At 40.4% G+C, this 22,123-nt stretch overlaps 1 protein-coding gene across 1 annotated transcript in view; it reads right to left on the bottom strand.

Annotated features, from left to right (window-relative positions):
• igf1ra (insulin-like growth factor 1a receptor) overlaps positions 1–22,123 on the bottom strand; it is a 92,757-nt gene that overhangs the window by 14,531 nt on the left and 56,103 nt on the right. Inside the window, exons 3-10 of the mRNA XM_058387171.1 lie at positions 8,713–9,016; positions 7,966–8,102; positions 7,549–7,693; positions 5,864–6,072; positions 5,581–5,707; positions 5,007–5,239; positions 4,565–4,732; positions 3,300–3,507 (exon numbers count right to left, since the gene is read on the bottom strand). Coding sequence (XP_058243154.1) covers positions 3,300–3,507; positions 4,565–4,732; positions 5,007–5,239; positions 5,581–5,707; positions 5,864–6,072; positions 7,549–7,693; positions 7,966–8,102; positions 8,713–9,016 — 1,531 coding nt within the window. The remainder of the gene's footprint in view (positions 1–3,299; positions 3,508–4,564; positions 4,733–5,006; positions 5,240–5,580; positions 5,708–5,863; positions 6,073–7,548; positions 7,694–7,965; positions 8,103–8,712; positions 9,017–22,123) is intronic.

Below are 22,123 nucleotides of genomic sequence, written 5' to 3'. Positions count from 1 at the left end.
TTGACTATCTCTCCTCAAAGTAAGGAGTGTCTGTGTGTGTGAGGCGAGGATGATGAAGCTGAAGACCGCCTGCCACTCTCTGTTACATGCATGCAACACCAAAGACTGTGGTTTACCAGCTGCTAATTGAGCCACTGCCACTTCACAGATGAAGCTAAAGTGCAGCAGCCATGGCCTTACCTAGCGCCATCTTTAGGTGACATGTACCGATTCGCTCGCTCGGGATCTCTGCAAAGAATTAATAATCAGCCCCTATGATGGGATTAAACTCAGAGATAGGAAGACAAGACGGATGCAACTTGGGTAATAGGGAGTTTGTAAGATCGACAAGTATAAGCGGAAAACAGACAGAGATTATGATCTTGGAGGACACACAAACATGGGAGACAGTACAAAGCACAAATGCTTAACCATATTCAAGACCCATTTTCAGTAAAAAAAAAAAAAAGAAAACAGTAACTGATCAGGGCTTCTATTTGTCCTTAAACAATTCATTCAAGTATTTAAACACCTGGTGTATGAAAATACCTTCAGCCTGTCCTTGTACACATACACTATATGATCAAATGTATGTTGACACCTGAGCATCACATTCCAACTTCCCCAAATTGCTGGCACAAAACTGGAAGAACACAGTTGTCTGTTATGACTTGTACACCAAGGGACCCAAACCTGCTCCAGCATGACAAAGTGAGGTTCCATGAAAAGACGATTTGCTAAAGTTGGTAGTTGGAAGAACTGGAGAGGTCTGCAGAGTGCTGTGACCTCAACCACACCGAACACCTGAGAGATGAACTGCAATGCCCACTGTGAGTCAGTGCCTTCTCACCTGATATCAGTGTCTGACCTCACCAATGCTCTTGTGGCTGAATGAACACCGCCATGCTCCAAACTGTAGTGGAAAACCTTCCCAGAAGAGAAGTGGAGGCCATATTAATGGCCACGGTTATGTAATGGGACTCGGCTTGGATGGTCAGGTGTACATATAGTTTTGGCCACATACTGTATGTGTGAGTGTGTTTAAAACAGAATTTTCAAGTTCTCTAGCAGTCATTGCTTTGTCTGCTTGAGTGTTCAAATGGATCATTTTTTTTGGGTACACATTAAAATCATAATTGAGAAATCAGGACCAATTATGATCCATTTACATTTACATTTACATTTATTCTGTTAAATGAATAAATGTAAATGGAACAAAATTGGTTTATGATTGGTCAATTATGATGTTAATGTCTACTCATACAAATCCTAGTCCATGCAATGAAATTACAGAAAAAATAATTTCTAAATAAAGCCTCCTGCTGTATTTAACAACACACACACACACACACACAATAATCCAAATACTTCTGGCTTGAGATGCTGACAGGCGAAGACACCTGATGAAGTGTGCTGAGAAAGTGAGAATGACTCATCCAGACACACACACATCCATGCCAGACCCTGAGGGCAGACTTCACACCTGCAAACCTCAGGAATGCTTCAACAGCTACAACACAAAGCATCCTTTGATAACTCAGCTTCTTGCTCTAAGGAGATAGAAATGAGGATGAAGTGTGCACAGATACAGTGCTTTGGGAAGTGGTTCTCTAGAATTCATTTCCCTTCCCATCTTGTCCTCTGAGTGTAAAAGAGAATGCAGACACTTCACATGTGTGATTTGAGCGATTATGTAGGCTTCCAACTGGCTCAGAGCCCAGACAGCTGATCTATGGCCATGCGGGAGAGAAGGGACTAAAAGGGCACACTTTCTTCTGCTGTATCCTCTGTCTCTCTCTCGCACTCTCTCCCTCTCTCCTCTGTCCACGGACTCGCTCAGTGGGGATCTTCCCGCAAAATTCATTAACATTCCACATGAATGCGCTGTACATTTCCTGGCAGACGGTCACTCCAAACTAAACAAGCACACAATAAAAGACTGTGTGAGGCAATAAGGGAGGTGGAGCACAGAGATAGACACCAAGAGAGGAAGTGAGAAAGATATCTTCTTCATTCATGCTCTCCTTCACTAGTGTCTCATCCATCTCTACCTTAAATCCTCAACATCTATTCAGTCACACACACACACACACACACACAGCTGTTTTGAGATATGGATGTGTCTACAGCGCTGTCTTCCACCACACTCACACTTTCGGTAACCGCCTTATCCTGGTCAGGGTCCCAGTGGATCTGAAGCTACACTAATGACATCTCAGTAACACCAAGGAATTTCTTTTAGGAATTAATAAGTAACTCTTGGGATCTCTAATTTAATTTATTATCATTAGATTATGATTATAGTTATTTTAAATCCTTCCTTTAGAATGCAGGTTGATATAGGATCATTTCTGTACCATTTTGCAAGCAAGACTGCTAATTTATGCTCTTTGTGCCACTAAATCTTCCTAAAAAATGTATAAGGTAAATGCAATTTCTCTGACATTGCAAGTCATGCATTCAGTCATTTTCAGGGTTCCATCAGCTAACTCACAAGCTGAGTGTTTACTTGCCATTGCTTTAAACTGAATTCTTAATAAAGCGTTACAGACAGAATGTTTGTAAATGTTTAATTTAATTTAAGACATTAATGTGCTCTAAAAAGCGAAATTGAGTTAAGGGTCCAAATGTTTCATATCTGACAGACAAAGATACTGCAACTTTCTAGATTTTAAAGGTGGTGAGAGAAGTGTACATGTATAAGACGCTCAGTCGATACAGCATACGAGGCTAAGACTAGTCATTCGTTATTGACTACTTTTTTTTTTACATGTTCCAAGTGACCTTTTATATGTTAAGAAGATAGTGTAATTTCAGGACATCATATATGCGTCAAAAAGTAACCTATCACGATGCATAGATTTTTATGTGGCTTCTCTTCTCATATGAAGAAGAATGTATTTGTGACTAGCAAATAAACAGATACTATAGTGCAGATAACCACTTGAACCTGCAGCAGGGTTTGTTTGCTATTATATCCTGTGCCATGTGCTTTTGTTTATAATCTGTTGTCTCACATGTGTAAGCACTCCTGCCTTCTTATGTGTCTTCAATTACCTCCCCTACATATACCTGCTGTTTTGTATTTGTCGTTGCTGAGTCCTTGCCTCTTGTAGCCCGGTTTTTGTGTCCTGTTTTTGTTATTTTCTGTTTCCCTGGATCCTGTTTTGTGTTTCTGTATTTTCTGTTGCTAGTTTAATTCCTAGTGTTTTCCTATATGTTTGTTTCACTATTTTCTGTTATATTCTAGGTTTCTACTCCTGTCTGCCTTTTATCCATGCATTTGGGTCTGGATTCTGTTCGCATGGAGGTTACTGTACCTGGGTGTGAATACAGAATTATGGAGGAAGTTCTCAAATGCTTTGCTGAAGGTACGCTCTTCTGCCTCTGCCTTTTTGTCTTCATCTGTCTTGGGGCACCTGCAGCACTGGCCTTTCTCACCACCAGTCACGTCTGATTTAGTGGGCTTAGAGTCCTCCTCCACTTCTGACAGGGCTGTGGCGGAGATGCGGATTGGGATCTTCAGTTCTGTGGGCAAACACAGTTGCTATAATGTTAGTACACTTGACTTGTGGGCACTTTCCATGGACAGAGTAGGAGGAGACTGACATGTGATGAGCAAAAAAGGAGGACAGTCTATAATTATATACCTACAAACTGCATGTAGAAGGAAGTGCAGGTAAGATAGGAGTACCAAACAAATTGACCATAGGGTCTAGAAAACAAAAAATAGCAGTTCTGCTGAAGGAAATGCCTTGGAGTTCTGAGGACAGAGGTCAGAAGAGAATGGCTTGATCGGTTTGAGCTGACAGGAAGTCTGAGGCAACTCAAATATGCTAACTCTTCATAAGTGAAATGAGCAGAAACACACAGCACACCTAACCTTGAAGAATCCGAGTATATCTTGCTCACAGACTCCACCAAAAGAGTTTTTTCCCTTAATATTCTGTCCTTATAATGGCCTCAGACTCCTGTTGTTCGCTGACAGGAATGATACCCAGAGTGTGGTTTTCTACTGTTGTAGATCATCCACTTCAATGTTCTATGTTCTGTACATGCTGAGATGCTTTTCTGCTCATCGTGATTGTAAAGAGTGACTATTTAATTATCATTCTGGCACCTTGAATCATCTCTCATCCTCTCTCATAAACAAGACTTTTCCAGCCACAGAACTGACTGGGTTTTTTTGCACCATTCTGTTTAAATCCTAGAGACAATTCCAGAAAATCAGTAGTTTCTGAAATACTCAAACCACTCCATCTGACACCAACATCCATGCCATGGTTCTGATGTTTCATGTTAACATTAATGTGCATTAATGTGCAGGTGTACAGGTGTTCCTATAAAAGATGAAAGTGACTGTATATGCTGCATGCTTAGTGTACACTGTAGGACTTCTGGAGTTTGCAAGAGCCTATCCATGACAATGGACAAGGTTAATAATAGAACACTTGGTGCAACATGCAGACAAAATAAAAAGTGCAACATGCAGACAAAATAAAAAGTGGACAAGAAAAGGGTTACATAAAAAGAAGGAAAAGGTTAGGTGAGGTCAAAGCAGTGTGTCTGAAAGCAGTACTCATACCTTTCGAGCAGTAGTTGTGCTGGTAGAGCTCTCGGTCCTCAGGCTGCTGTTGCCAGCGGAGCAGGTAGAAGGTGGAATTCCCATTAGGGGAGATGGGTGGAGACCACTTCACCACTAGAGATGAGGACGTATTTGCATATGCACGGGCATCCCTGGGCATTGAAGGCTCTGTGAAGTGACCAGATAATGAATTTCTTCCTTTTTTAATTATGGCTATAATGTTGGTCAAATGGCAACAGCAGGACATGTATGTGCTTTAAGCTCATAAACAAACCATCAGAGAATCTGATGTTCTGCTGTTTTGATGACTGCTTGGTTTATTACATAAGTGCTTTTCCTGAAGGGACTCACACTGATATTGTTGAATTAGGATGTTTTAAGTTGTTTCCAGTAAAGGAAATTCCACTAGATAGTAGAGTTTGAGCAGCAGCTGGTTACCTACCGGAAGCTTTGGTGCGGATGTAGACCACTTTGCTCATAGCCCCCACAGTATGTTTATCCTCCACCACCAAGGTAATGGCTTTCACAAAAATGGCATATTGCGTCCAGGGCTTTAATTTGTGAAGCAGAACTCCTGGATCCATAGATTTCTCCTGAGGAAGGTCCACATCTACCATGGTCCAACTGGACCCACAGCCATCCTGTCCATCAAACTCAGTAATGTTCTGAAATGGTCTGTGTGACAGAAACAGATCACCAGAACAATTTTAATGATGTGATTCAATTTGCAAGCACATGTTTCTATGATTTCTTAAGGATAGGATGTGTCTCATTAGATCTTGCGAATGTACGCTGCTTTCTGATCTATGAAACCACATTAAAAGAAAAGTTCCTCTGGGAGCTGTTTCGATTTGTCCTAAAAGCAGATTGGATCATTACTGAACAGGAAACAAATCTTTGATTTGCTAAACAGGAACAGATTTTAAAATGTTCCTTATTTCATTTTAGGAGTTGAGCTTGGTCCCAGAATTTTTAGAGTAATACAGATATGAACGTACGCCAACTGAAACACTCACGCTTCCTTGTAGTAGACTATAAAGCTGATGAGATCTCTGTAGTCTGGCGGTCGGTAGCGTTCCCAGGTAAGTTTTATTCGAGTGCTCTGGGTATTGTTGGTCTTGAATTTTATTATATGACTTTCACCTTAGGAAAAAGGACACAAGAGAGATTTATATTAGAGATTTTTGTCTTGGCAGTGTTCATTGGCAGATGCCTCAAGCAATCTAATGGAAGTTCAATCTTGTTGAATACATCAGAGCTGGTGACATAAGTCTAGCTTGTAGAAAAAAAGCTACTCACAACTAGCTCGTTCCCCGTTGTTGCGAACATCATCTTGCTCCATCTTTTCCCCAACACTTGTCTTCTCCCACATCTTTTGAATCTCGGACATGCAGAGTTTGGGGTTTGAGCGGAAGAAAAGTTTACCTATTCGGATGGTCAGGTTGTGCTGGCTCCAGTCCCACAGATACTGTAGGTGCTGATTATCCAGCGCTGAGAAAGCATACATACTATATAACACAAGAACAACAAGAGCAAGTGTTAGAAAAGTGCCAAAAGATTACACTTTTGTCAAAAGAGTACCTTTTGTACCTTGCATCATTTACCTAGAAATGTGTGTAGTTTACCTTTAATATTTCACTCTACAAACTAATTACGGCCTATTTATGTATCCAATAAAGACAGAAGCAGAGACGAGATCATTGGAAGTGAAATTGTATGTTGATGTGTTTTGTACATTGATATATCTGCTTACAACACTACTCTTTCAAAGGACAAAACTGCGCATCTTTATTATAGGTAGGTTCAGTGAACTTAGCATACATGTCACATTGTAGGAACACATTTGCTGCCTGTAACCCATGTGCTGCTATGTGCAAAGTTTCCGGCCCTCTACGCATCCATCAACGCTCAGAGGTCACCGCTGACAGCACAGTTGTGACACTGGCTTGGTATTGGTATGGTAGAACACTGTGAACATTTACTACCCACTTTATAGAAAAGTCATACCGGGGCATCACTCACTACCACTGCTGTGCTGAGAATGCGCCACCACGAAAATATCAGGCATAAGGTATATGTCTTTTGAGGCCACTAAAGCCACAGCAACTATGTGCAGATATTATGTTTCATCCTCACACCGAGTTGATGTGGAAGTAATCTGTGCTTTGGGTATGTTTAGTTCAACAGAACATCTAAGGAATGTGGGGAATGCAAGACACACACATACAAGGCCCCCTACAAGAAGAAACCTGAGAACAAAGAAAGGCTTTCTCACGACCTCTTTCACCTTCTTCCTCTACACTTCTTAGACATTTTACCTGAAGCAAAAGTACTGTATACAAACAGCATCTGACATCATGCTAAAGCCCAAATTTAGTTCCTACGTGTTTCAGTACATGTATAGAATATATTGACTTACACACTCTCAGCAGATTCTCTTTAAAAATACTTTAAAAGTGCATTAATGTATAACATGGAGAGAATTTCCTGCACAATATTGGTCAGAGGCCAAAAACCTAGATGGCTCATGCCTTCTCATACTCTCACATATTCCTTTAGAAACCTAGTATATAACACTTGAATACGGAACACTAAAAAAATGTTGGGCTTTGGCAAATGTATTATTTTGGGAAGGGCTGAAAATATTTTGTTTCACTTGTTTCATGCTGGGTCAACGGATCATTGAACGCTTTCATCAGAAGGACACTAAGTTAGAATGAGGCAAAGGAAAAAGTGCTGCATATAATAGAAATAAAGGAAAATAAAAGCACCAGGATCTCCTGCAGGTATTCTAGTTGGGTGCAGGTTTTAAACCAATTTTTAAAAATATATATAATTTTGCAAAATGGCTGTTTGGTGTGTAAAAGTCACCTGATAAACTGTAGCCAGTGGAATAAAAATCCATAACTTGCAGATGGTCACAGAAGATATGAAAGCTGCTATTTGGTGTTGTGTACAAAACAAAAAGTACAGAGGAGTCTTACTTGTCTAAAAGCTCCTCTCCATTAATGTAGCGCAGACTCTTCAAGAAGGAGAGGGAGCCCAGGGCGTGAGAGTGTTTGATCCTCACATAGCCTGTTACTGTTTGGATCAAGCCCATGAAACTCTCTAGCTCTGATGCAATGTTGTCTAGAGAAGAATGGAGAAAGAGATAGGTGAAAAGACATGTTGCCATAATGGACAGTAATGTAACTGTAATGTAACAGTAATGAGCTGCATAGTAAGCTTATTGTACTTGTGTTATGTCAGTAAATATGCACATAAGTTTTATTTGTTTTCGAAAGCAACAGTGTATGTTGAGTACATATCCTAATAAGAGAATGTGATATAAAAGACTTGAATAATATACATGAAATAGCTAGTGTGCCAGAGGGAGTTTTGACCTCATCCTAAATACTTACTGCCTCGACGGATATTGATGTGCAGGTTGCCTCTGATGACAGTGCAGCCCTGCAGGGACTGGGCGGCATCCACCGAGTCGATGGTTTTAGTTTCACAGACCTTATCACAGAGGCCGTCACATGCGCTACAGTACATACTGTGTGAGGAGTGCGAGAGAGAGAGACACAGAGAGAAAATGTCAAGGACATGCCGCTACACTCTGAGCCGACAAATGCCAGTAAACCACAACAGGACAATTACGTGTCATCATTTTCTTTCATAACTAAAAGAAAAACAAAATTTTTTAAAAGTGTTTTAACTTCGAAAGACAATGTAAATTTTAGGTTCTTGATCCAGGTTATAAAAGATTACGATGAAGGTCAAGAGCTTGGGGTTGGCTACTGTTTCACAAAACTGAACCACACTTCTAGCAAGTCCTTGTTTACTCGAAATTCCACTTCCTCCAATCATTAATGTCAAAACAACACATTTTGCCTTGAGTGTTTCTATATCAGGGCAAGGGCAAGAAGCTTGACATGTGAGCGTGGCACATGTGGGAGAGACCTTTCCCTTAGATGACTAATTTACTACCTCTTAGCAAGCTCTGCAATAGTCTGTTAAAGATTCAGAATTCACAAAACACCTCAAAACACAGCTTTGAAAAATGTAGAATATTATTTTCAATTCTTAAGTGATATTATGTAATCTTGTTCCTTATATATATACTTATTATACACAGAAATATGTTGAAGGACTCAAAAACAGACCTTTGGCTCTCATTGCGGGTGAAGCCAGGTGGGCAATCGGGCATGCACTCTCCATCGTGGATGACAAAGTCCACTTCGCTGGGCAGGTGAACCTGTGCGCAAACCTCCTTGGTGATGCAGCGCCAGCCCTCGAAACGGTAGGTTCCAGGAGGACAGTCTGGCACACAGCGGCCCTCATGGGAATAATGCTGGCAGGCGGCACACGCCATGTCATTCCCGGCTTCTGTACAGCTCCCCAGGCACTGTGGGTGGCAGCACTCGCCCGAATCCATGCAGGCTTGACCCTCACATTTTGCTGGGCATACTGTAAAACACACACACACAGAGGATTAGCAGACAGTCAGATCATGATAAGGAAATACTGTTTCCTTATTCCCTGCTTTAAATTCATATTATAATACAGCTAGAGCTCTCAAGTTCCCTAAAAGCTAAGACATTCCAAAAATGACTTATTATAATCTCTACTCTATATCACAGAAATGCGGAGAACTTGCACCAAGACACCAATTACACTCATAGCTTAAGACATGCGCATATGTTTGTGTTTTGCTCCCTGGATTTTGGAAGGCAGCTGACTTATTAGTGGTCTGTAAAACCTGGAGAGAGAGCGAGAGAGAGTAAGAAATAGAGGGAGTGCCACTTCAAGTTGTCCTGTATGGCATGTTTGTGCAGAGCCCCTGCTGCTTTGTGACAGCCTTTTTAGTAAACTGCTGCTCAGGCCTGACTAAATAAATATTATCCCAGTTAGGGACTGCTAAAGGAATTGGAAAGAGGGGAAAAGCCACGAAAGAGAGATGAGTAGATTAAAGAAAATCTAGTGTCGTGACAGTCACTTGAATGCAGTCTTTTCCAGCAGTGTGGGTGGAAGTGGCTTACAGGCCCACAGGCAAAGCTTGTCAGGCTCACAGCGGCCCAGGAGCTTTAACTGAACAGACCCAACTTTAACTTAAGTGTTTTAAAGACATGACACTACACAACAAACACTTACAATAAGCCCAGACGGCCGAGGTGGTGGCTGTTCAGCACATGCCTGTAGGGCAAAGTCTTACACAAATCTCTCTGGCAGTGGAGACGTAAATGCACACGTAACAAGTGGAACGTGATCATATCAGTTAAATCTTTTCTCGCAGATATTCCTCCTTACGCTGAACAGATTTGACCATAATCTTCACTGACTGGCTTTGGGAAGAAAGAAATCACCCACAGGATAAAGAATCATCAAATTATTCCAAACCAGACAGCAAAGAACAGCACAGAAAAAAGGATGATGGCTCATGTCAAAACTCTTGAGGTGACACACCTTTTATGGCGTCTTTTCTCGCCTTGTTGACAGCTGTTCTAAGTTCTCAATTGACTCACATTGGGTTTTTTTTTGTTCTTTACAATGGGGTGTTTATACATACTTCGTCTCTGGCCTTTGCATATCCCTTGTTTGTAGAAGCAGATACAAGTGTGGAAAAGTGTTTTTGAATAACAATGGTATATTAAAGGAGTGGTAGGTGACACCGTGATATTTCCCAAAGCACATCTAATCTGCCGTCCAAGTACGTGCCTTTGGCTCGCTTGCATCCAAGTAGGATCGTCTTGCGTTAGAGCGTGAGAAACTTGAAAGTAAAACAAACGTCTGGAGACAGCGAGGAGAACGAGAATAGGTGTGTTTCGGATGAGGTGTTCATCAAAAAATCTTATTGACTTTTCGGTGTTTAGATGAAGTCAGCAAGGATTGTAGGAGAGCTGAGGGAACTGACCCTATTGTCTACTAATCTCTGCTCTATGTGAGAATCGTTCTGCAGAAAGTGAAATGTCCCGACTGTTAACAGGAAAGCCATGAGTGAGAGCGACCTGTGCAGCTGATGCTCGGCTCTAAGCGCACCCATGACGCTCATATTTGGAAACACATCCCAGCATGCTGAAGAAGGCACAACGCATGTTAAGCACCACTGCATCACTGGAAGCCTTGTGCTAGACAACCAGCTCCACAAGAAAACGCCAGCAAGAAGACAGGCGATCATGGTTGCCAGGCAACGGGCTCTTGGCACTGTGTGTGGCACACTCCAGAGGCATTACCAACGACATGTCTGAATGAAACATTTCCCTTCCTTATTTATGGACATGTAGAGCTCTGACCGACTGGGAAAATGTGACAGATGTGTTTAGGACTATAATTAATACTGCTTCTGTGTGGAAGTGAATGAATGTCAGAATCTACATTTATATGAGCCTCATATACGCTAGCAAAGAGGGTTAACCTGGACATAAATATTTCACATAATATCTCATTACCCAACTAAGCATAGAGCTGACACACACACACACACCTGCCATTTTCCCACATATTTTCCCCACATCCTGCCAGATCACGAGCCATACTGGATATTACTGGATAATTCTGCCACAGGTGAGACAGAGTACGCCAAAAATGCAAATCCAACATTATTCTTTTTTCAAATCGGCTGCCACTATCCAAGTGGACAAGACCAAAGCGGACTTTGATCACCTATCTCAGCGTCAGAAATATGTGGCATTGATACTGAAGAAAGTGTGGTGCAGATTCAGTAAACCAAGTTAAAGCTGCTCTGCCTTAAATAGCCATGTTGCCCTTTTATGGGCTATTAATAGCTGCAGTCTTTCTGGCTCTAAATCCAGGTGCAATCAAGCGCTCACTGCTCCCCACGAATATCTGGCTCTGACTTAGAACAGCATTACTTTTGAACTCTCCGAAAACCAGGCTGCGTCTAGGAGCTTTTTGCTCTTATATGTAACCTGCAGAATATCAGCATTGCTGCAGAGGAGAGGAGGGAGGAGAGGAAATGGGAGGAGGCTGATCTTCTGCACAGAATATGACCAAAAGGGGGCAGCCAAGGCAAACGCAAGCTGCTGTTGTTCTGCAGCGAAAACGCTTCACACTGCTTCTACAGATTCCCCGATTGGGGAAAACATCTCAAACATGCATACCTTCTGCTGAGGTTCTGGGGGAAAGGGGAGGCAGTGATGGAGATGGAGAGCGAGATTAACAGAAAGAACGTACCATTTTACAGCCCTGTTTACTGTTAGCTGGCCTCATTTCCCTTCGTGAGGCAACACAAATGTACAGAGAGGGGGTCTGCTCCTTTATTTTTAGGCAGTTCCATAATTCACGTCTGTTCCCAACCTCCTGTGCTCCACACACAGCTAAGCCAGGCATGCTGAGCTCCCGCTGACCCACATGAACAGACCACAGTAAAACAAGGCGAAATCAGAGGTCCTGTAGGTGCCTTTTGGAAAACCCCAAACAAGCAGTCATGTTTTACGGAGTGGTTCTTTTCCTGTCTCTACACGAAACCTCTGGAGTTTCCTCATAGTCACACAAAACACACACACAAAAAAAAAAAACTGTGATGGAAGCCTCTGCATTCTTAAGGACTTGTAATTCTGCACAGTTTTTCTGGTTCCCTCCCCAATCTGCACCAAGACGCAACCCTGTCTCAGAGACTTTAACAAACAGCTCCTCTGACCTCATGCCATGTTTTGTTTTTATGCTTTGACATGAATCATCTATTGTTAAATTTTTTACAGACCAATGTCCAATTAACTCAGAGATTTACAGACAAATCCTTTGACCTCCTGCCTTGTTTTTAAACACTGATGAACTTTAACCTGACGGATGACCAAGTAAAACAAATTCACCTTTATTTTTATTTTTCAGTAGTGATAAAACAGTAATTTGAGCAAGTTAGTAATATGATAAAACAATGATGAAGAGCTCTGATGAAGAGGAAGAGCTCTGAATACCTCCAAAACTCAAATACATGTATGTTTGGATTTAATGGGAGATGAAAGACGTCTTCCTGACTTTACATTCGACCAGCGCACACGCTTTATTTCTGTCCTTTATGTTGTTTATACAATTTCAGTGAGTTAAGAGACAGAGAGCCACACAGTCTGCTGGGGATGTGCGATGTGAGCCGATGAAATGGCTCATGCCTTTTTATCTATGCAGGAAAAAGAGAGAGAGAGAGAGAGAGAGAGAGAGAAACCCCTCCTCTCTACCATTTCGGACTGGCACTGCAGAGAAAACAAAAACACGGGCACACGCTGAGCAGTGAGGAGCCCGGCCCTCCCCCTCTCTGTGAAAACACCCAGGTCAGACAGCACACAGCCACTGCTGCACTCCAAATCACTGCAATATGCCGAGTGGCACGTATGCACGTTTGCCTCAGGGATGAAACAAATTGTGGGCACAAGGGCTTCTTCCAGCCGCCACACTGTAACATTCCTCAGAGAGAGCACAGGAAATAAGGAGCATATAAAAAAACAGAGCGTTAGTGGCCTGGCAAGAACCCACTGACACACTTGGATTCTGATTCGTGGGCTTGTGCTCATTTAGCAGCAACACTGTAAACACTGCCCAGTGTACTGAGAAAGAGCGTAATCAGAAAGCAGAATGTTAATCCACTTGTTCTTATCACCAGTCCCAGATTTTATTTTCCAGTCGTATAAATCGGTGGAAATAAAGAAAATAATGTGCTCGGTGAGGGTCAGCATTATGGAAAACAATTTCAGGCACTGTTTGCGAATTCATTCAGAAAAGCACCTAGGAACAGGATAAGAGGGTTTTTATTCGGACTACATGGAACACTGCTGTATCCTATCATTTGCTGAGCTCTTCACGGTGGTTTGCAGTGCGCGGAGCGTATCGCACACTGAGGACCATTAGACTATACCAGCACAGACCAGCAAGAATGGAGCAAAGAAAATGAGAGTCCACCAATGTGCGTCATAACTGTGTTCTTGACTGAAACGTCGCTCTCGTCACGCACAATTCTACACACGCACGTAACTACAGCGCTTCATCTCTCCTTCTCCCTGGCTTCACGCAACCTCTGCATTGTCCCATATTCTTTTCCAGGGCACACTCTACTTGCTATTTAGCTTGCTTGTAAACAGGTTACTTAATGCACATATATATGTATTTTGTTTTTTTATATAATTATTTCTAACATTTTAGATTCGATCACATCAATATTTATTAATAAAATGAACAGAATTGAATATTTTTTATTTTAATCACTAAGCACTTCAATCTGAATGTGATTTTAATTGACTATAACAGCTTAGAGTTACTATTTACTAGCACAATAAAAGATGAACATGTTGCACAGATCACCCTGAAGATGTACAAATATTTACAATGAACACATTCTGACGTATTTATTTATAGACACTAAACATTTCTGTCTGTGCTATGTTGCTGTTACATAGTCACCAAAAAATGACAGAACCAACAAGTACCACAAATAATGATCCATGCTTCATACCATGACTACATTCTTTATTACGCATACTAATTTCTAATACTCATACTCTATTTAGCAGTTACATTTCAATTTTCTTATTTTCTAAAGCAGACTCACTTACAAGCCTTACTTAACATACTGTAACATTTCCTTTGACAGTTTTACGAGATTCATTATTCCAGTATGTAATTTTAATAAGTTTCACATTGACCTACATTTGTGGGACAACTTGCTGGTTATTGTGGCTAATTTTTTTAAAAATATTTTAGCAAAATAAACACGGTATATAAACCCTTAAGAGCAAAGAGTTCATTACTTGGCGCCTGGAATAACAACTGTTTTAAATAAATATTTGTTTAAATAACCCTCTAAATGGTTGTTGTGGAAAATGCCCTGCAAAAGCTTCATTAGTCCAGAATGGAAAACACTGACAGTATCTCATATCACGTCCAGCAACCATGTGATGGTGAGGAATTAGCTTGGAGTGATTTAAGGAGACCTTTTTATAGGGTACTAAGCTATTTTCGCATTTCCAGCCTGCTTTTTTTTGTAGATTTATTCTATTGTTGTGCCATTGTAATTTACATTTACTCAAATTTTAATTCATATTTCCTTTCAGCTTAATTCATGTTTTATATAAAATGTATTTACTGTGATATACATCGATCAAAAATGACTGAAAACCTAGAGCTTTGGTTTAGGTTTTATTGCTATCATTACCACAGACCAGATAATATGATTAAGGAAAGGCAAAGCATTGTGAAATTTACATTCTAATGTGACTCTAAAAGAGAGCTTTGTGAAAAAGGTGCACTTGCAGTATAAACATCTCAAGCCTATAGATAGAGAAAATGCCAGAAAACGAATTAGAGTTGAATGTCGAATTAGAGTTCTAAGAAATTTAGTCCAATTTTCCAATCACTAGTCATTAGTTCAATCACATCTTTTTAACATTTGCAAACATTTTAATGTTAAATATTTCTTGATTTACTTCTACCTATTAAAAAAAGAGATAATAAAAAAGAGAGAGAGAGAGAAACTGTACAAATATAGGCTGTTCAAATGTGCACTGAAAATCTGTGCAGCTTATCAGCAGTGTGGTTGAGCTTGAATCACGCTGCCATGAGGCCCTCTGGGTTATCTGATCTGTCTACATACTGTAGCTTTCACATGTAGGTTGTGAATGTTCATATGGATGGATGCCAACATAATTAGACAACTACATTTTTAAGTAACACACTCTGGATGGCTAAAACCCACATGCTGATGGTGTAAATGTGGTCAGACTGCTCGAGATCTGATCACCCATTGTGAGGGCAGCAGGGCTACGAGGTAAACTGAGAGGAATGTTGGCTTGACCAATCGTAGAGCAGCAGCAGCGGGCTTGGCGAGAAGGAGGGGGCTGTCAGTGATTGACATGTTATTGAGTCTGGAGGAGAAATGTGGTAAACAAGTTCTCCCTGGCGCGACCAGACAGCCAGATAAGCTGTGTTCAAAGCATCAGATGAAATGTTTTTGGTGAAATACTGGATGGAGAGCTCAAAGCACAGCATCAGCATGTTTTTAGAAAGCCATGTAGTGCAAATGTTCAGAGAAACAATGCAACTTCCTGGCTTTTAACATAAACAGCCAATGTGTTGGTGTGGGTACTGCTGCACCTTCTTCCGTTTATCACTGGAGTAGTCAGAGGAAACAGCCAATACAAACTACTGGTGATTTATCATCAGAACACATACTGCTCAGAGAATGTCCTGGGTATTATAAATGTGGCATGAAAACTCATAGTTGAAAGATTTCATATCCTGTACAAGCTGCACTACTGAGTAATTCATGCTCATGTAGCCCTTCACAAGAATGCATAAAAAAAACCATGTACATATTACAGATACTATCAATTTTTAACATTTTTTCCTTCCCAATTTGGTCACCTGCCAATCCCACCAGCCAGTTCTCCCTCAATAACTATACACTGGAGGGCGCTATGCTCCTCTAAAGTACATCAATCCATTTCTTTTCAAACTGTACACAGAACAGGAAAACACACTCAAAGCAAAGTGCCATCTACCCTCTTTTGCATACACGATGGTCCTCAGACACAGCCGTGATTAGCCAGTTGCTGTGATTGGCCTTGGATCGGGCATGGAAAACTGTGGCACGGTCACGATCCGAACACGCAATCTCCCGACTAATGCTTTTCTATTTTGCTGACACATTTTAAGAAATGTAAGTGTGTTAATGTGTCTGCATGGTGCCCTGCCATAGACTTGGACCGGGAGCGCATTCCTGTCTCGCACACAGTATTCCCTGGATAACCCGATTATTGAACACGAATGAATGAATAAATCCATTCCAAACCGACTCTATTAAATTCCAAAAAACTACTATCTGATATCTCTCTTGAAAAACTATAGTCTGGCTTTTGTGTGCAAGTGTCTCTTAAATTTGTTGGTTAGAACAGTTAAATATAGACTTAAGTGGATCATTTAAAAGTGATTTTTTTTCCTGTACTTGCAATTTTATCCTTGGCAAGGTTGACATTTGCATGGAATTGCCCTTTTATTGGAGAGAGCACAAGTTTTATTTAAAAAAAATTAGCCTACATAGTTTTTTAATTGTACGGTAACAGACACTTTTGTGCAATCACTCTTTTCCACCTAGCTCACATAAAGACCAGGCTATGTGCGTCTGTGTGCAAAATGCTGAGAGACTCTTATTGTTGTCCATGAAATGACCTCAGAAACAGTTAACATATAAACACACAGATCCAGCCATAACACTAAGCAGGGCGTGAAACTTGATTATAATTTATGGTCCTGACTTTAAAAAAAAACTCACCTAAACTTTTCAACATGCACTTCATTCCTATGCCCTTAACAAAGTGCACTTGTCAACATTTGCCTTGATATTTGTCGGAATAATCAGTCCACATGATGCATTGGGTTGAACTTTTCTTGACCCAGCGACTCATTCAACAGTCCATCCCCAACATTCAAGAGTACAGACCAAAAACATGTTATTATAAGTAAATCATTTTGGAGAAATTCATTTGCTGTCTACTTGTAAGAAACAAGAAAATGGAAAATCTTGTTGGAAAATCTCAGTTAGTCTTCAACAAGTGACAGGCAAGTGTTGTTGTGTGCTAAAATACCAGATCCTTCCTAGTCCCAGTATGCGAATGCAGGCCAAGAGACATTTTATCAGGAGAAGAGAGAGCTCGTGTGTAGGGATGTAGATGTTTTTAACCAGCCAATTCACAGAATCTGCGTTCTTTATGAGTGTAAAAGTGCAGGCATGTTTTTTCTGTTAATGCACAAGCATATCACTCAGGTTATTGGACATGATATACTCTTCAAAACTAAACTCGCTCTGGTCAATCAGAAACACTAAATTATCTACATGACCACACAATCAGTATTTACTGCTCATCTAATACTGCATATTGGTACTGGTGGCCTGAAATGGTGGATTGGTATTACATAATATAATCCAATATGCTGATTTGTTTGATGTCGTAAACAAGTGTCATGGTGATGGGCAATGTAGAGCATTGTAGATCTTATGGACAGAAGGTTGAAAGCTCACTTTTTGCAAAAGCCATAAATACATGTAGTTGAACATAATCAAAATGGTGGACTTCACAAGAAGTACCTTGCTTCTGCCTACACTTCCAACACTGACACTAATATATAGGATTCAAGACCTTCAAGTTCTTGAGAACTACAATTTCCAAAAACTTGAAATAACACCAACTCTATCGCAAAAATATTTTATCGAGGATAAAATTTTTGCTTAACAAACAAATTACAGCTGGTATGCAGAAAAGACTGAGAGGTCTAGGTGTTAATCTGCCCTATTAATCTGCCATCCGGGAAGTGGGCAGAAATCATTCCTGACCCCCATAATCCAGCCATCACTTCTTTGTAATCCGTTCCTGAAACATTCAGATACTTCATTGGTCAAAACAAGCAGTTTCCAAATTCCTACAATATAAAAAGTGACAATAGGACCTGATGTGTGTTTTCTGATCTTCATCTCAGGTTACTTCAGTATTTTTCAGAGTGGACCGTTAGCTGCCTCAGAACCACTACATATACATTTGACCACATCCTCAAATTGGAACCCAAATCGTCCACAGAGAGCATGAGTGGACAGGTCCAGATTCTCTGAGAAACCACAAAGCGAGAGATGTTTTCTTCACTCCATAACACTGGATACAGCTTTGGCCTGACTGCTCCTGATTCTCTGCAACTCTGCCATTAATATTAGAGAGGAAAATAGATTTCTTATGCTTTTAGACATGTTTTAAAGAAATAATTGCAGTTTGAATGAGTATTAAATCTCAAGGTCAGTTTTTCACCCTGGAGAAGATTTCTATAATGATAGCTGGACTTTTTAATGAAAAATCTGGTTTAGTTGTTTATTAAATCTTGTAGCACAGGCTCTTGTAGCACAGACACGTTCCTCACTAGGATATTAAAAAAAAACATTCCCATAAACACAGATAAACAGACACAGATATATGCATTACTCTGAAATGAAGTATGCAATGGTCTCTATGTTCTGGCATGCATGATATTTCCTATGACCCAAACTCTTATTCGCTCTTTAACTCCCACACACGCTCACCGTCGCTTACATCATTCCATCCTCTTAATAGCTGCTGCTGAGCTGCTTGTTTAGTATGTTGTGTTTTTCTAATACATATCATTGGGTGGTAAAATGTGTTGTGTATTCCCGACTCATGCCCAGCGTTCCAGAAGGATCATCAACGTTCCATCCTTCAGGCTCTGGATTCACCTAAATCCTGAGCAGGATAAAGTGGTTACTGAAGGCGAATGAATGACTACACAATGTGTTAAAGGTCATGTATGTATATTGTGTTCATATTTTGCAGCCTTATGGAAGAAAGGAGAGTTTATATAGAACTGATATAGCAGTTTGAATTTTATGTAGGTTTTAGTAACTGAACAGGGCTCACACACACATCGTCTATTTTGTGAAACTATTTAAACACACTCTACTCTCTACTCTCGCCAGTGAGCACTAATGTTAAATCACGGATTTGTAATGAGAGCTGCTGCTGTTCATTACTGTATAAAATCATACCTGTATTAAACAATCTGAATACCCATTGCTTAAAATAACTTTTAGCTCAAATGTAGTCCATCTGCAATATAGACGCTCGTCTTCTGCTTTGAGAAAACTATCATCATACATGCCGTTCGTTTGTGGAAATCACAATAATGTTCCAAACGTTTCTAATGTTACATATCACATGTATGGGGATAATATGTTTAGAGATTTGTAGTAAAGTCTGGTTTACTGTTGTTCCATGTTGTACTCTGTAGTTTGCTGAGCAGTTCCTGTGCAGCCTTTAATGCAGCCGTATACAAAAGTCAGTAACATAAATATGTCTATATTAATGAACTGAAAATGAATCCAAATTAATATTCGTTCCATGTTCTTCGGTGTACTGTTATGCAGTTTTTGAAGAACTTCAGCTGTTCCAAGCGTAATGGAGAACTTGCCAGACTTCTTCTGTCTCTGCAGGCCTCAGACAGTCCTGATGATCAGGGCTCTGTGTAGGACATGCCATCTGTTACAGAACTCCATGTTTTTCTTCACTGCTGCTACATATCTCACAGCAGCATGTCTCACTGAAGAACTAAATACGTAGGTTATGATTTCGGCTTAAAAAAAAACATTTCAATGGCTTAAACGTATGTGTGTGTCATTTCCGCACAATTTCTGTTTGCCATGACAACCTTCTTTTCTGTTTCGCTATAACAAAGCATGCAATTTCACTTGACTTGATTGTATTGGTGGCACACTTTCACCACTGGAAAAGCTTACTTCCCATAACACTACCCAAAAATGAGGTGAACTGTTTAATACATTAGCAGCTAATTAAATATAATCAGCAATATTTAAGATGATCTGTATTATTTATGATGATACAGTCATGTTCAGCTTTAATCACAATACTGTTAAATCCAATATGAATCAATTCCCCCACCACAAAAGAACTATTTGTAAGTATTTTAGAGGAGGTGCTACTTATCTATAAAACTTAGACATGATGAGGACATGCTCTGTTTATGACTGGACATTGTTCATCAGTCTCTCAAGCATTTACCACAAATGAATCCAAAATCAATCAACCTCCACGATATTTGGAGGAGCTTGCAATTTTTTCAAATTAATGCAGGTTTTCCACAGATTTGTGGAAAATACAGAAAAGTCATCACGACACACATCCAGTAAAGAATCCTGTACTTTTCAGGTATTCAAGTACTTTCCGCAAAAAAAAACCCTCACGTTGCATCACAAATTCTGAAAAAATTTGCAGCAAAAGCATGCGCGTTTGGCCGCAACAATCACAAAAACCCTCTGAGAAATCCTAAAGGGACTGAACCACTTACATGGTTTTTGCAAGAGTTTATTGTTTATTCTTCAGCTAGTCTCAGTCTCAAATACTCGTTCGCATGCCACAGAGCAGCTTATATTAACTGTATGTTTTTTTTTTCCTGGCCACAGCCTTCAGAATCTGGAGGGTTACAATCTGATTGGCTCACACTACTTGACTGTATACACACTTCTGTGCTCCAGTAGGAAAACAAGCATCTGAACATCGCAACACAATAAGATTTTTCAGAGGAAAGATTAAGTTCACAGAATTCATCTTATTACAGAGTTTAGTATGAAGCTGTCAGTGGTGAGTAGCTGAGATTTACCAGCAGGTTACTGGAAAATTATCCATCATCTACTATGTCGGTCAAAGTAGTCAATCAAATGCTAGCAGTCTGGTTAGTGAAAGTAAATTTGCTCCTTAACCCCTTTGTACAATTTCAGTAACAGGTTTTAAATAGGTCAGTCATTTAGTTTTTATTATTTATTTAAGTGACTTACATGCACATAAATGATAATGTGATAATGCAGCCATATGTGCATTAAATAGACAGATAGATAGATAGATAGATAGATAGATAGATAGATAGATAGATAGATAGATAGATAGATAGATAGATAGATTCCCTTGTGATGTGTTGTTTTGTCTGTGTGTGTGTGATAGTGGATAACAATCCCTAGTCTCTATATCCTCCACTAAGGCAGGAAGTCCTCTCTGTCTCTCTGAGTGTCATTCAAGTCTCTGATGTCCTGTTTTGTAAAAAAAAAAAAAACAGTTTGTATTTTTGGAACTGAACTTTTTTTTTTTAATCCAAGTTCACTAACAAGATTTGAGACATACCCCCACTGCCACAAGTGCTAATCCACTCCTCTAATCGCAATAAGGGAACGTCTCTCCCAGCACACACCTCTAACACTAACCGAAACAGACCATCAAAATCAAGTTCCAAGCCTTAAATCGACGGCAATTAGCAGCCCTGCCGAGACGAGGAGAACGCCAGAGCTGCAATCCTGAAAGCATGCCACTGGCAAGCTAATGCAAATAAAGTGATGCCTTTTTTTTAGCTTCTGCAGATCCAGCAGCGTTTTCTCTAAGTGTACTGGGCTGCTAAAAATATTCCGCTTCTCAGATCTGCTTTATTAGATTCAGGGAGTTTCCTGGCAGCTCGGAGCGTTGAGTTTATCCTGCTCCTGTGGGGGAAGCCTCAGTTCGCTGCAGGTACGTCAGAGACAGAAACAGAAACAATCATTATCCTAAGGGACATGTCGAGGGTGATTATCAACTGCTGTTAGCAGTCATTAGTATATTTCAATACATGCATTGAGCGTTTGTAACAGAACCTGCACTGATTACAGACAGTGAAATGCTGCAAGATGTCTGGCAGAACACAGCTGCATGTGTCATGCATGTTACAGCACAAAATCTTTAACCTTTGTTTGTTTGTGTGTGTATGGGGGTGTGGGTATAGGGAGTATCTGGACACCTCTCTGGTCTGGTCAGGGGTCTGTGGGTTCACAAAGTTTAACCAAAGTTCAGTGATTGTGGGTGTGTTTGCATCTGTTGGGAGGGCTGGGTGGGTATGAGCACATTTGTGTGTATGGGCAGGGGGTGATGCATCTGTGCAGCACAGTTGTTTTCCTCATCTTAGGTGAGACTTCAACAGGTTGTCAAGGGCACTCAGTCTGACAAGATGCCTCGTCCTAATCTGAACTGCCTCTGCAGTCTC

Source organism: Hemibagrus wyckioides, linkage group LG04 (assembly GCF_019097595.1).
Source record: "Hemibagrus wyckioides isolate EC202008001 linkage group LG04, SWU_Hwy_1.0, whole genome shotgun sequence".
In the NCBI taxonomy this organism is placed as follows: domain Eukaryota; kingdom Metazoa; phylum Chordata; class Actinopteri; order Siluriformes; family Bagridae; genus Hemibagrus; species Hemibagrus wyckioides.
This window is presented reverse-complemented; position numbering and strand designations above follow the sequence as displayed.